The 13,326-nt window shown below is 43.3% G+C and overlaps 1 protein-coding gene across 1 annotated transcript in view; it reads left to right on the top strand.

Moving 5' to 3' along the window:
• ITGA9 (integrin subunit alpha 9) overlaps positions 1-7,495 on the top strand; it is a 249,188-nt gene extending 241,693 nt beyond the window's left edge. The window contains exon 28 of the mRNA XM_063129756.1: positions 6,680-7,495. Within this exon, the coding sequence (XP_062985826.1) occupies positions 6,680-6,778 (99 nt within the window). The 3' untranslated portion in view covers positions 6,779-7,495. The remainder of the gene's footprint in view (positions 1-6,679) is intronic.
• The last annotated feature ends 5,831 nt before the right edge of the window (positions 7,496-13,326 follow it).

The raw sequence follows: 13,326 nt of genomic DNA, 5'->3' as shown, positions 1-13,326 counted from the left end.
AAAACAGGCACCTTTAGGGCTTAGCAAACAGCTTTAAAAGAATATCAATCAAACGACTTTGCATATTTTAGGGATGCAAGTCATGTCATAATTGTATTGCCCAGTACCAGTTGAATTATTCTGAAAAGTGGCTGTGCAGTAGTGGTATCCCCAACAGTGTCAGCGGAGCAGTGAATCTGCTCCAGGTTTCAGTCAGATCCTTCAGAGATCTGACTGGTTCTGACTGAAACCTGGAGCAGAATCACTGCCCCACTGACATCAGAGCCACCAGCCTCCACTGGTAAGGAGATAAAACTTTTCCACTTCAGACAACAAGTAGAGGACCTGATGCTTCTCCTGGGAAGGAGAATTCCCTACACATACACAAGCATGAAAAGAAGGATAGGCTAGACTCCTCCCTGACATTCTAGTTTTCTACATGCAGGGCATGTATAGAAGAGGATTCATTCTAAAATAACATTCACCTTAACTCAGGTTTGTGTGAACTAGGCTCAAATGTCTCATACCTTGGATGCAGGATCTGTTTCGTTTTTATATTTCCTTGGCTGTGGCCTCAACATTTATTTTCTCTTCTCCCACCCCACATGGGTTAATTGTGGAGTTCTAGTCACTTTTGTCTTTGAAAATATTTTTTATTACTATTGATGTGTGAAGGAACATTAATCACATTCCCTTTAGCTCTCAGAGTACATTTGCAAGTCTGGCTTTTTCAAGAAACTGAATAAATGTATTTGCAAACTGAGCTCATTGATCCAGAAGTCATATACTGACCAGAGTCAGTCAACAGTCTATAGAGGTTGCTGAACAGGGCCTACAGGATGGAACAGCTTAGAACTAAAGTAAGGGATCCCATTTTATTTGCTAGTGTAAATTCTCAGAGCCTCTCTTTGTGAGGCTTTTATTTTGCGCGCATGAAACTACTCCGCAAACTACTCATGGTAGTTTGTGGATCCTTTATATGACGTTGTCATCCTCCAGGGCCTCTCCTGTCCTTTGCAACCATTATCGTGGACTTTTTTTTTTCTTAACGAGGAAAATTGGCAATTTTTCTCAGTGGTATTATAAAAGCCTTGTGTAATTGCCAAATTCTACTATACAATAGCGGCTTCTAGTGGCTGCATAATGAAATATATAGAAAGGTAGAAAAAGGAAAACCCCTGGAAAAAGCACATGTAAAGGAGCTGATCTTAATCCCGCAAAGAATCTGGAAGCAAAAGCTTTGGTAAAGGTATGGGATAAAAGCCTCAGAAATGCCCTCAGAATTTATATCTACAAACGTTGCCGTTTGATCCTATTCACTGTTCCAGTTAGTCAGCTCTCCCCTACATGATTTTTGAGGATATCTGTGAGAGCGCCTTCTCACTAACCTCACTAGCTGCTCCTGGTAACTCTGTGGACCATTTGGGGTCCACTCAGAGTAAAGCCCCCAGTGTACTGCTTGTTTTCAGTGCCTGACATTTTTATTTAAAAGATGCTCTGCCTGACTGACAAGCTGCAGTTTTCTTGAAATAATCTGATTTTAAATATTTTAATCCTGTATTTTCATTTTCTTTTGTGTTCTGTCAGTAATTTTGCAAGATATAAAGCAGAATATAAATCTTGTAAATAAATAAATAAAATAAACAAATAATGTCTCCTTCCATTTCCACTTCCATCTGGCTTTCATTCTCCCCAACCCCAATAGAAAATCAGAATTCAGCAGCCACTGAACACACTAAGGGCCTTGCTAGACCTGCTGGCTTACGCCGGCAGGGAGGCGGGGCTGAGGCGCGCTGAAGTTAGCGCGCCTCCCCCAGGCTACTAGACGCACGACGCGCAGGGACGTTGTGTCCCTGCGGCGTCCGGCATTTTTTTTTTAATTTTAAAGGGGCCGGGTGCGGCCCGAAGACTCCGGAGAGGTAAGTGCTTTTTGGGGTTTTTTTTTTTACCGGGGGGGGGGGGGCAAAGGCTGGGAGGGTGGGTGCCAGGGTGGGTGGCACGGGGGGAGGGTGGGTGCGATCGCGCCGCGCGCCGCCCGAGCCCGGGCAATGCCTGGCATGGGGTGGCACAATGCCGCCCCATGCCAGGCATTGCCTGGGCGGCGCGCGGCGCGATCGCACCCGCCCTCCCCCGTGCCACCCACCCTGGCACCCACCCTCCCAGCCTTCGCCCCCCCCCGCCGATGGGCACAGCGCTACTATAGGCGCTGTGCCAGGTCCGCGGCTTTTCGTGGCTCCTCGCGAGTAAGCGAGGAGCCGCGAAAAGCTGCGGAAGTCCCTAGACGTTCCCCAGCTCCGGCCTCAGGCCGGAGCTGGGGAAAAGGCGTGCCATAAGCGAATTCGCTTATGGCGCGTTGGAGGAGGCCTCAGCGCGGCCTGTCTCCGGATTCCCCTGTGCGTCATCTGGATGCACAGCAGGGAAGCCGGGACAGAAGGCGCGCTAAGGCCTCGTCTAGGAAGGCCCTTAGTCTTCATTGAGGTGATTTGGAGTTTTTTACCCTCCCCCTTCAGGAGTACACACACGGGATGGGCCTTTCTCTGTTGTAGCACCACAGATGTGGAATGCTCTCCCAAGGGAATCCTGCCTGGTGTTCTCACCACCGGCCTCCTGCCATGAAGTAAAGAAATGGCTTCTTGGTAGAGCTTTTGGGGGCAAGACCTCCTTGATGGTGATTCTGGTGTGCAGTTGTTATCTCTGCTGCTTTTGAGGGTCTGGCTGTGCTGTACTTATAATGGTTATTGTTATTTTAAAGTGGATGGTTAGCTACCTTGGGGGCTGATGTAATTGTAAGTTATAGTCCAGGACTGACTACTATGGGTGACAGTTGTCTTCTAGTGTTTTAGGCTTCTTGAAGATCTTTCCCAGTTGGGCTACTGGAGAACCTTTCCCTTGAAATTGAGCCTTTTATTTATGTAGACATATAGCAGGTATGGGAATCCTGCTTTTTGCCAAGGGCCACATTCCCTTGAGTATAACTTGTTAGGGTCTGCATGCAAGTGTTGGGCCAGACTGCATGCCAGCAGTGGATGGGTCCACCCTGTTTCTCTCTTTCTGCCACCCCTTTTCTCTCTCTTTCTGCCACCCCTTTTCTCTCCCTTGCTGCCACCTCTTTTCTCTCTTGCTGCCACCCCTTTTCTCTCCCTTGCTGCCACCCCTTTTCTCTCTCTTCTGCCACCCCTTTTCTCTCTCTTTCTGCCACCCCCTTTTCTCTCTCTTTCTGCCACCCCTTTTCTCTCCCTTGCTGCCACCTCTTTTCTCTTTCTTCTGCCACCCCTTTTCTCTCTCTTTCTGCCACCCCCTTTTCTCTCTCTTTCTGCCACCCCTTTTCTCTCCCTTGCTGCCACCTCTTTTCTCTCTCTTCTGCCACCCCTTTTCTCTCTCTTCTGCCACCCCTTTTCTCTCTCTTTCTGCCACCCCTTTTCTCTCCCTTGCTGCCACCTCTTTTCTCTCCCTTGCTGCCACCCCTTTTCTCTCTCTTTCTGTCACCCTCTTTTCTCTCTTTCTGCCACCCTTTTTCTCTCCCTTGCTGCCACCCCTTTCCTCTCTCTTTCTGCCACCCTTTTTCTCTTTCTTGCTGCCACCCCTTTTCTCTCTCTTTCTGCCACCCGCTTTTCTCTCCATTGCTGCCACTCCTTCTCTCTCTCTCTCTCTCTCTCTCTCTCTCCCTTCATGCCCAGTGGGCTGTCAGGGAGGACAGGTTGCTCTGTCCAGTGGTTTGAATTGAATTGCTTGCCTGCAGAGGGGCTGAGGGCCCATTACCACCCATGACATATAGCTTGGCCCATCCCATGGGCTCTGGGCTAATGATTCTATCCTATCCCTCTGTTCCTATCCCACCAAAACCCACTTTGAATAAAAATGACACCACTTCTGGAAGTTGAGGCGCAGCTACCAAGAATGCTTCCCTCCATTATCAGTGTAAATCCCACAGCACAGCTGTAATGCACTTCCAACAACCTTCCTGTATTCAAAGGCATGATGTGGCATTTTACACCTGATGAAGCCCACCAATGGTCATCAGGGGCATCAATACATTAAGTACATTACAGTCCTTGGACCCGAAGGCACCGGTGTGCAGAACATTACGTGGATATTTCTTTTCTTATATGCCCAGCCCAGCGTCACATTTAAATAGAGCCTAAAGAAGTCACAAAGTTCTGGACTTTTGTAGGACATTTAATTAGATAAAAGATTTTCAATTAAAAAGTCATGTTTAACAGAAGCATAGCAGGATCAAAGCTAATGTACAAAGTCATTTTAAATACGCTTCGTGTTGGGAAAGAGGGTAATAACATCTGACTGATGGAGGTACACTAAAACATCACACCCTGCAGGAGGGTGAAAACAGGTTTAAAACAGTAGGAGTTACATAAATGTTTAATTACAATGAACAAAATATTGACTTAATGATCTCTATGGCATGCTGCTACGTTTGAGCAATTGCTCTTGAATGGTTACCCAAACCTCTTTATTACAATCGTTTTTGTTTATGGAAAGGGCATAAAAATCCCAATAAGGCAGAGAAGGCGACTGTTTACAGAACAAAATTATTTTAGTCAAGGATGGGGACTTGTAAAACCACTGATTAATATTAAATGGCCAGCAACAATGGCAACTCCACGAATTCTAAATTGAACAGAAGGGTTGAAAAAGTTCTAAGAGGCAACAAATACAATCTCCCATTAGAAACAGAAGGCACTGTTGTGTTCTGGTATGGGCCCCATTCCTTTACGAGGGGACTTGTGCAGGCGAAGTTCCCAGTGTTCATAACAGACCACACCTGTAAATATGACATTGTGCCCTCTTCCAACAATACTTCCCAAAGTTGGTACAGTGAAAGTGTGACATAAATACCTAATTCCCTATGGACCAGGGATACGAAGTACGTGGTCTTCCACATGTTGTTTATTCTGCATCTCCAATCAGCTTTAGCCAGCATAGCCAATGGTGAGGGATGATAGAAATAGTGATCCAACAATATCTGGAGGGCCAGGTGTTCCCCAACCTCAGTATAGAGAATCATGAGATGAAGTACCTCCAACGTAACAGAGAGATTCTAAAATAAGGGTTGTCCTTGGGATTTTTCCTGAAATGAAATTTGGAGTCTTTTTAGAGGGTTTCTCTTCAGGTGAAACATATGCAATAATTTTTAAGGGATGTTGTTGTTGTTGTTGTTGTTGTTGTTGTTTTAAAAAATCCCAACGAGCATAGCAAATTCTTCCTAAGGGCTTCACCACACCAGTCTAAAAACCTGCATCCTTACCAAGGCTTTGTGCTTCCAGTTTCTCTGCGGGATTATGCTGTGCCACATTACATGGCGGACATGTGATTTGAATGGAAAACTTCCTTTTTCAGCCATGTTCTATTTAGTTTCATTATACAACACCATGTTGCGTCTGTATTATAACTCAATGTTGTCATCACACACTAACGATATCTAGCATTAATGTTTATTACCGACTTATCTCCGATCTCTTTTAAAGCTGGATAAAGTTCAAAAGCATGAGGGGGCACTCTGGAGGTTGACAATGTCGTGTAAAGGATCAACAAACTTCTATGAGTAACAAGTCAAAAGGATGCAATAAAAGCCTTGTGTGAAATGCTCTAAGTGTGTCTACTGAATTTAGTCTAAAGCAAAATTTAAGGAGTTTGTGGAAGGTCTTTCTTCTCAAGAGAAACACTTATAAGAATTTCAAGGAAAGCTCACTGTAAGGAATTTCACTCAGATTAGCATAATTTCTCTAGGTTTTTTTTTGAGAATCACTAAATGCTACCCCATGGGATATTTGGTTTTAACAGATAGTTGGAGGCATGACTGTGACAGTGCCTCTAAACTAGTGCTGGGCCAAATCCTGCCCCCTATTTTCAGGAACTTTCTCTCTCCTTGAAAAATAGGCATTGTTTTTTCTGCCTCTTTTGCAGGGAGCTGGGGAATTCAGGGAATTTTCTCCTTGGGAAGAAGGCCAGGGTTTCCACATATCTTTTTAAAGCATAGCCAGTTGTTGTGGGAGCTTCTTACTTTGTTTAGTTTTTCAGTACCAGCTGCCAATGCCATATATGTTTTTCTGAGCGCCACCATACTTGTGTCAATGCAGTGGCCATATTCATTTTATTTTACATACGTATGCAGATGAAATTAAGAAGGCTGTAAGCAGCATTGGAAGTCTGGACGTGGCAGGGCCACGGTAGTGAAAGAGGTCTGCGGGACAGAGGTGGAAAGGGAAGTTGGGTAGCGTGGACAGGCAATTCAGTTGAGGAAAGCCTAGTTCAGGCTAAAGGGAAAGCAAAGTTCATGTGGTGCCTTTGTTTTCAGGCCCAGTGAACCTCTGAATATCATACGCTGGGAAATGATGGGGTGGGGGTGGGGGCACTGTGACCATTGTGCCCTGCTTTTGGGCTTCCCAGAAGCATCTGATTAGTCACTGTTGAAAAGAGAATGCTGGTTTGAATGAATTTTTGGGCCTGGCCCAGTTGGGCTCCTCTTATGTTTATAATTGCCCAGACCCTAATCTCAACCCAAATCTCTGCCCCTACCTACATTTAGAGGCAGGCAGTCTTCTAATGAGTTTTAATGAGTTCCAGTTAAGTTATTGGGCCTCCAATCCAAGGAGTTCAGCTTAATGACTTGGCGAGGAGTGTCTATCAAAACGCAACGCATTGATCCAACTATTCATCAAGATGTCTCTTTTTTCCTTCGCAGATGGGATTCTTTCGCAGAAAATACAAAGAGATCATTGAGGCTGAGAAGAACAGGCAAGAGAATGAGGATAGCTGGGACTGGGTCCAGAAAAGCCAGTGAACTGCTGCGGGAGGGGAAAACATGGAAAGCCCAGTCATGTGACGCACGATTACTACCCTGTTGGTCCTGCTCTTGTATCTTCCATATGTGGAAGAAGGAATCTTCTCCAGATTTTTCGGAGGCCCTGCTGACACTGTTGTTCTTCATCATCTTAAGCTAGGGGACGTATCCTGAGGCAACCACTGCAGACATGTCAGGTGACTGGAGCAATTTATACTTCCTGGAAGAGATGAACTTTGATAACTGAGCTGCAGTGCAGAGCAATATTTATGAATCCAACGTATGTGGTATACCCTCAGGGGAAGACTCTTGCCTTAAAAAAAAGTATTTTTTATAAATATAAGCTTTTTATACTGACTATGTCTTTTTATATATTTGTATCAATGTTTTATGTTTTCTATTGAATAGCTATATATATAAATATATATAGTTCACTAAGGTTGCAATTCTGTGCATACTTACCTGGGAGGAAGCCCCATTGAATATAGTGGGACTCTCTTCTGAGTTCACATGCATAGGATTGTGCTGTAAAGCACTGATATCCAGCTGATGTCTTGGACATGCATATGTGTATATATCAATCATACTGTACTTTCGAATTTCAATGCAGAAGAGACAAGCAGATGAAACTAGATGAGACCTCACATAGTAAAAACCACCAATCTTGGTGATGGTGTATATAAAGCCTCCAGTGGCACTAAGCCGAAGTCTATATATATATATATCTGAAGTTAAGTGTTGAGTTGTGAGCTAAAGAACCTTAAATGCTGCTCACACTGACCTTTTTTTGTTAAGATTCTGCTATCCAGGGACTGTTTATAAAGTATGTCACTTTAAAAAAAAGAAAAGAAGAGTCATCACCCTTTTTAATCTTCTTTCCTCCCCCGCCCCCATCCGCAGCCCCCTCCCTAAAATAAATCATGCATATCCTTACCTGGGAACATGCTTTAAAAAAATAGCAAGTTTAATTTAATTTTATTTTTTTACAATATCCATAACCAGCCCTAGGCAATGTTTTAATACTTGTAATGTATGATTCCATTTGTTTACACTTAAACCAGAACTGAATAATATGTGATGCACCAATTGCAGCCCCCACCCCACCCCCAGTCATGGTCTATGACCTGATCAGCCCTCACTGGCAGGATTTACACCACTGCTTTAAAGCGCTTTATAACAGTTTTGACAACTGTTGGGGCCCAGGACACACTCCATGTACAGTTGTCAAAACTGTTATAAAGCACTTTAAAGTGCTTTAAAGCATTAGTGTAGATCCGGTGCTGGTTTTGCAGTCTCAGGCAGCAAAAAAGGAGGCATATATTGAGACTTTGGTGGGTGACTGAACTGTGTTTGGTTTAGGTGTGTACAACTGGGTTGGCAGAAGCAGACTTCCTGCCCTCTGCAATCTCCTGCAAATGCTACACTGAATGGGTTTTTTTTTTTTTGGGGGGGTGTCCTTGAGGCATGGTCTGTTGAGAACAGGATCCCCCAAATCAGGTAGAGGCACCCTCTGTGGCTGGAAGGCAAATCCTGAATCCAACCTAATGGGAATGAATAGCAAGTATATATTCTAGAACTATATCTCAACAACTTGTCTTAAAACAAAAAAGATAGAGGAGTCGACTTCTTCTTCTTCTTCTTCTTCTTCTTCTTCTTCTTCTTCTTCTTCTTCTTCTTCTTCTTCTTCTTCTTCTTCTTCTTCCTCCTCCTCCTCCTCCTCCTCCTCCTCCTCCTCCTCCTCCTCCTCTTCTTTTTTTTTAGAACAATGACTAAGTGAAATTCAAGCCTGTGTGACATCACTGTTTGGGTCATACTCCCCTGTCAAAACTTTGCTCCCCACTCCATTTTCCTCACTATGTGACATACTTTATGAATGACAAAAAAATCCTTGCAACCCAATAGCAGGATCTGTAGCTCACGCTGGCTTTTATGCACCCTTGTTCATAGGGCTTATTGCACTGAAAAAAGCAGCAATGAATGTCTTCCTTTGGCCAACCCTGATGTCACTGCTATGTAGTCTTTTGGCAATGGGAAGGAACTGGGGAGTCAAGGTCTCATAAATATAAACAGAAGAAACTCCCATTATCTAATGCCTGATTATTTTATGTTTATTTATCTGCCGTTTTCCCTGTTAGAATCTTAGCCTTGGTTTGTATTTTGCAAGTGCCCTCTGAAGTCAGTCAGTAAGTTTTGCAGATTGGAAACCTGCATTTAGAGTTAGAGATCTTGCTGGGGTGAAGCAGTAAGTCCGTGGATCAGCTGGGATTTAGATCAAAGTCCAGTAGTTTACACATTGGGTCTCACTGCTTATGAACAGAATTTGCTGCACATCCCACCCCCCAATCTAGGTTTTATTATAACTGAGAATACACTGGCAGCAAAAATTACATCGGGCTTGTAAATGTGGGAGTGCTCAGGTATTGTGGATTCAGTTATAAAATGTACCTCTCTTCATAGGCTTGGAGCCAGATTTGTCATATTTAGAAATCAATGGGATGAGTAAGTCACAATTTCAATGGGTTTATTCTAAACATGACAATATGTTTAACTTCAGGAGCCTATCTTGCTAAAACACAAATCTTCTTTTGGTCATAATTCTTCCATCAGTTTTCTTGCAGCTCCATCATAATGGATTCTAGCATGGACAAATCTTATGTTACTGTTCAGAGCGGTAGGGTCTTCAGCCAGCAGTTGTAACGTTTTAACGTCATTTGCGAATGGGATATCCAAAACCCAAAATATACACAAACAAGCACAATGAAAATGTCAGAACCTGAGAAAAACACATCAAAGAGCAGAGCAGTTTTTGAGGAAGCTGTACGACTTCCTGTGGAAGCAATTTCCAACAGACTTGCTGCATGAAAATGAGGTGGCAAAGTCAAACATATGAAGCAGCCTTCGTACTAAAACCCTATGCTGGCATTCACCTGCTCACATGTCAGGCTAAAATATAGGGCTAAAACCTTCTGGCTTCTCTGTGAGTGTGTTCAGCATGGAAACTCTCTAAGTATGTTCAGCTAAATGAGCTTACAAAGCCCTCTTTCGAATTTCCTGCTATATCCAAGTACCAAACATGTGGTGATTCTTGAGTGAGGGCTTATGTGTGTGTCCACATTCTCCTTTAGCCCTACACCTGAATAGATGAATTCCTGCATAGGGCTTACATCAGACTCGGGATGGATAAACTTCAATTTCAATTTTTCATTTTTCTCATTTTATGTTTGGTTCACCCTGTACTGTGAGAATGTGTTTTTTTTAGTTTGCATGAAAATTCATAAGCACTTTTGTCCACATTCCTCCTAATACATGCATTTTTATACATTCTTGCCAAATTTACACATTTTTGCAAGCAATTTTGCTAATATAATGCATTTTAACGTTATTTCCCCTAATATACACCTGTTTTGATTGGGGAACGCCATTGCAAAATTCAAAGCAGTGCAAATTTTGAAGGAAATCTTTTGGTTTGCATATGATTTGAAAGTGCAAGATTAGATACGCTTGCATTAAAAAGTGAACTAAAGGAATTTGTCCCTCATCCTTAAGTCAGACCTATGACTAGCATTTTTGCCACTTGGCCTCAGCTAAAATATCTACTCAGGGGCAACCGACGTGTAATCCATAGCTTATGCAAGCATGAAAAGTTGTACCACAAGGTGGCATCATGGTCTTATGCTGAGGAGCATGGCTCATATATCAGCAGAAGTGGTGCCTCTCATTCCACTTGTAGGAAGTATGTGGAATCCTCACCTCACTGAAATAATTGTTACAATTGTTGCCGATTGCCATCATTTTAGTATTTCAGTTTGTGTGGCTTGACATGACGATTTGCTTTGTATCATGTGGACTAGCATTGCAAAGGAACAGAGAACTGATCTCCATATAGTGAGAAGATATGGAGCTCTGCCATTGTCAGATTGCATGACATCTCTTTGACTGGATGCTCTCACATGTTAACAACCCATAGCTGTGAACAAGAAATAGTATTTTTAAAAACGATAGTGCCCTATGGACAGAGACACACAAACATTTATGACAACATTGAATCTGTGGCATCTTCAAGACTAACAACTTTCTTAGGGTATAGGTCAACCTTCCCAAACCAAGTACCCTCCACATGTGTTGGACTACAGTTCCCATCATTCCCATCCAGGGCTCCAGGTCAGGGAAGGCTCAGATAAGTCTTTGTGGATCAGAGACACTTCATCAAATGCATAGAATATCATCCTGAGTTGGCAGATAACGATGTAGGGGAAAAGACAAAAAAAACGTATTTGCTGCTGTGAAATTATTTTATTTTAGTTTGAAAGTTGATCCAACTTTTAGTTTGAAAGTTGATCCAACAACTGCAACCTGAATTTCAGCATAAATAATCAATATAGTTTTTAAGGTTGAATAAACTGGATTCAAAAACTGCCTGCTCTGGAAGGGATGGGAACTGAACATTCACTAAGTGATCTGCTTTGTAACATTTCAGGGTTACTGTTATGCCTTTCCCCTTTGTCTTCTGATGACGAGGAGTCTGGGGGAGGCATGACACTCGCAAAGTTAGAAATCAGTCAGCACATTTAAAACACAAACAAACCATGCTATGCAATAATACAAAATGTTACTTGTGAACATCTGCAAGTCTTTTTAATAAGCACAATATCAATGGATAAATTAAAGAATGGTCTTCAGCTGTACTGTTGAATGTAAGAATATAAAGTTGGGTCAAATTTTACCCTGGTGTGATCCTACTAATTTCATTGTTAATGTGCCAGAAGAGGATTTGTTTCAACATGTCTGCTTATTTAAATTATAATTTTAATAGAAATACAATACAACCCACCATAATGTCGAAGACTATGATCAGGTGACCTGTGTGTCTACCTGTTCAGTCTGTTGTCCAGGTCATGATTGTTAATGGGCAACATCAAAGCCCATCTCTTTCTTCTGATGGTTCTTCAAACTGGACTTGGACTGAACAGGATATGTTCAAATAGAGGATTGTCCTCTGGCAGCTTTTCAAATACAGAACTGTCCTCTGTAAAATAGGACACATAGCCATCTTATAAAAGAAACAGTGTCATCCTGTTATCTGCATCCCCCTCTGTCAGACTTCAGAATTATCCCCAAAGGCTCAAAATGGCTCTCTGCCTGTCACACTGCAGGTTCCTCTCCCTCAACCTGAAGCCACTTTTCTCGTTCATGAATCCTATTGGCTAGCTCCTTTTATTGCCTGCTGTGTGGTCTATTTTGTAAAAACATCCTCCTTGTTGAATTGGAGGGGATGTCTTTTCAAAGCATTCATTAATGCAGGGGTAGGCAACCTTTTGGGCAATTTGAGAAACTGTCCTGGGCACTAACACAAAATGGGTGCCATGGAGTCATGGTTAGACATAAAGTACCCTGCACAAATAACTGTATACAAGTCAGAGGTGCAGGGTCTGAGCCACAACACACTAAACACCTTTGAGACCACAGTTTTGAGAACCTTTTTCTCCCCACCCTCCTTTTTTTTCTTATAGAATCATAGAATAGTAGAGTTGGAAGGGGCCTATAAGGCCATCGAGTCCAACCTTGGTAGATGGGGATGCTGCAGGCGAAAGCATTAGTCCACAACCATCCACCATCTTCATTTCCTAAGAAAGTCTCTGAGCCCCATCATATAGCCCAGAGACATTCATGGGAAATTAAGATGGCAGGAGCTGGAGGCCCTCTCTTTGCTTAGAAGGGCTCTCAGCTACCAGTTAGAAAATGTCTTGATTAAAGAAAAGAAAAAAACATAGTGGGAGGGACACAGCACCTTGATAGGAGCATGCCCATGGGCACCATGTTACTTACGCCTGCTTTAAAGCTCTGTCTCCAATTTTGAGAACCATAGGCCTAGACTATAGCATAATATACAATTCAGACCACCCCCTCAAAAATAGATATTGGCCATGTTCAGATGACACAACAGTCAACCGTGTTAATAGTCAACTCCATGGATGACTATTTAGGGGGTACTCCCCATGCGACATAATACTTATCCGTGAAGTTGACTATTAACACATGGTTGACTATTGCCCACCCCCTCTCTGCCCTTTGCACCGAATAGCGGCGCTGGTTCCCATGAGAATCCCCCTTCATGCCGGGTCCCCCCACTGTCAGGACCTGGCATGAAGGGGGATTCTTATGGGACGTGCCATTCCTAGGTGGGGCACTGCGATTGGTGGTGCCCCACGCATTTCCTGTCCCTCGGTGGGGTGCCAAGAATGGGGAGGGCAGGGTGCAAACATCTCTCCTGTGGCTGTCAAGATGCTTGCACCCCATTCTCCCCAAAGTGGTAGCGAACGGGGATGTGCTCAAGGATCTCTCCCGTGGCTTTCAAGTGCAAATGTGCACTTGCGCAATCCTGCCCCCCAGAAGTTTTTTTAAAAAAAGTCCGCAAGTCTGCACTACTCAGAAAAAGCTGTCTTGCCGCTGAATCTGCAGGTTTGATTCAGAGATATCCAATCTCATTTGAATGTGTTGCAAATTTCTAGGACATCCCTTTTTGGGGATGACTGATTTTCTGGGTTTGA

Source organism: Elgaria multicarinata, chromosome 1, assembly GCF_023053635.1.
Source record: "Elgaria multicarinata webbii isolate HBS135686 ecotype San Diego chromosome 1, rElgMul1.1.pri, whole genome shotgun sequence".
NCBI lineage: Eukaryota > Metazoa > Chordata > Lepidosauria > Squamata > Anguidae > Elgaria > Elgaria multicarinata.
The sequence above is the reverse complement of the archived record's forward strand: the minus strand, read 5'-3'. Positions and strand labels throughout refer to the sequence as shown.